Genomic DNA, 944 nt, shown 5'->3' with positions numbered 1-944 from the left:
CAGCAAGGAAGAGAACAACACCTTCCTTGGGCTGTCCTTCCCCAGGAAGCTCTGGAGAATCGTGGAGGATGAGGCCTTCACCTCTGTGCGCTGGAACGATGAGGGAGACATGGTGGTCATTGAGGCAGATCTCTTCCAGACAGAGGTCCTCCAGCGCAGAGGTGCAGACCAGATCTTTGAGACAGACAGCATCAAGAGCTTCATCCGTGAACTGAACCTGTATGGTTTCAGTAAAATCTCCCCTTCAGATCACTCTGCAGGGAAGAAGATGATGGTAATGTAGAAAGTCCTTTTGGGGAGGCTAGACTAGATAAGCTGAGTGCTGGACGGGTTTCATTTCCCAGGGGAACGTTGTTCTCATGAGAGGGTGGTTAAGGAAAGAGGAGAACACAAGGTCTGTCTTGTTTCACCACCCACCTTAGACAGGATCCACAGGGGTGACTCCAGACCCTGAGCGGCCACTGAATGTCAGGGACCGCCAGTAACACCTCAAGTGAGGATGGCCCCAGGGGCACTCTAGGGAGCAACATGCTAGGGCCTCATAACCTTCCACAATGAAGAGATCTTGTCTCTATACATAGGAACACAGACTTGAAAAATTCTATCTACAATCTTGATTGAATACCTACATAAAAAGTCCCATACCCAGTTATTAATATTAAGAATGAACATTCTTCTCAAGCACACTCAAAATGTTTATAAAGTCTGTCCATATACAAGGCCATAAAGCAAGTTTCAACTAATTTAAAAGAATAAGCACTACAGATACCCCATTCTCTGACCATCACTTTAGTTCAGTTCAGTCGCTCAGTTGTGTCTGACCATAAGGTAATCAAGTTAGAAATGAACTTGGGCCATACTTTCAAAAAGTGGGTTCAGTTGTGTCCGACTCTTTGCAACCCCATGGATGGTAGCCTGCCAGGCTCCTCTGTCCATGAAATTCT

The 944-nt window shown here is 46.4% G+C and overlaps 1 protein-coding gene across 1 annotated transcript in view; it reads left to right on the top strand.

Annotated features, from left to right (window-relative positions):
* The window catches only part of LOC104982257 (heat shock transcription factor, X-linked-like), an 11,917-nt gene that overhangs the window by 10,721 nt on the left and 252 nt on the right, over positions 1–944 (top strand). The window contains exon 2 of the mRNA XM_010831605.1: positions 74–274. Coding sequence (XP_010829907.1) covers positions 74–274 — 201 coding nt within the window. The remainder of the gene's footprint in view (positions 1–73; positions 275–944) is intronic.

Source organism: Bison bison, unplaced genomic scaffold, assembly GCF_000754665.1.
Source record: "Bison bison bison isolate TAMUID 2011002044 unplaced genomic scaffold, Bison_UMD1.0 scf7180017864529, whole genome shotgun sequence".
NCBI lineage: Eukaryota > Metazoa > Chordata > Mammalia > Artiodactyla > Bovidae > Bison > Bison bison.
Note: the sequence above shows the minus strand (reverse complement) of the source record. Positions and strands in the feature narration are given on the sequence as shown.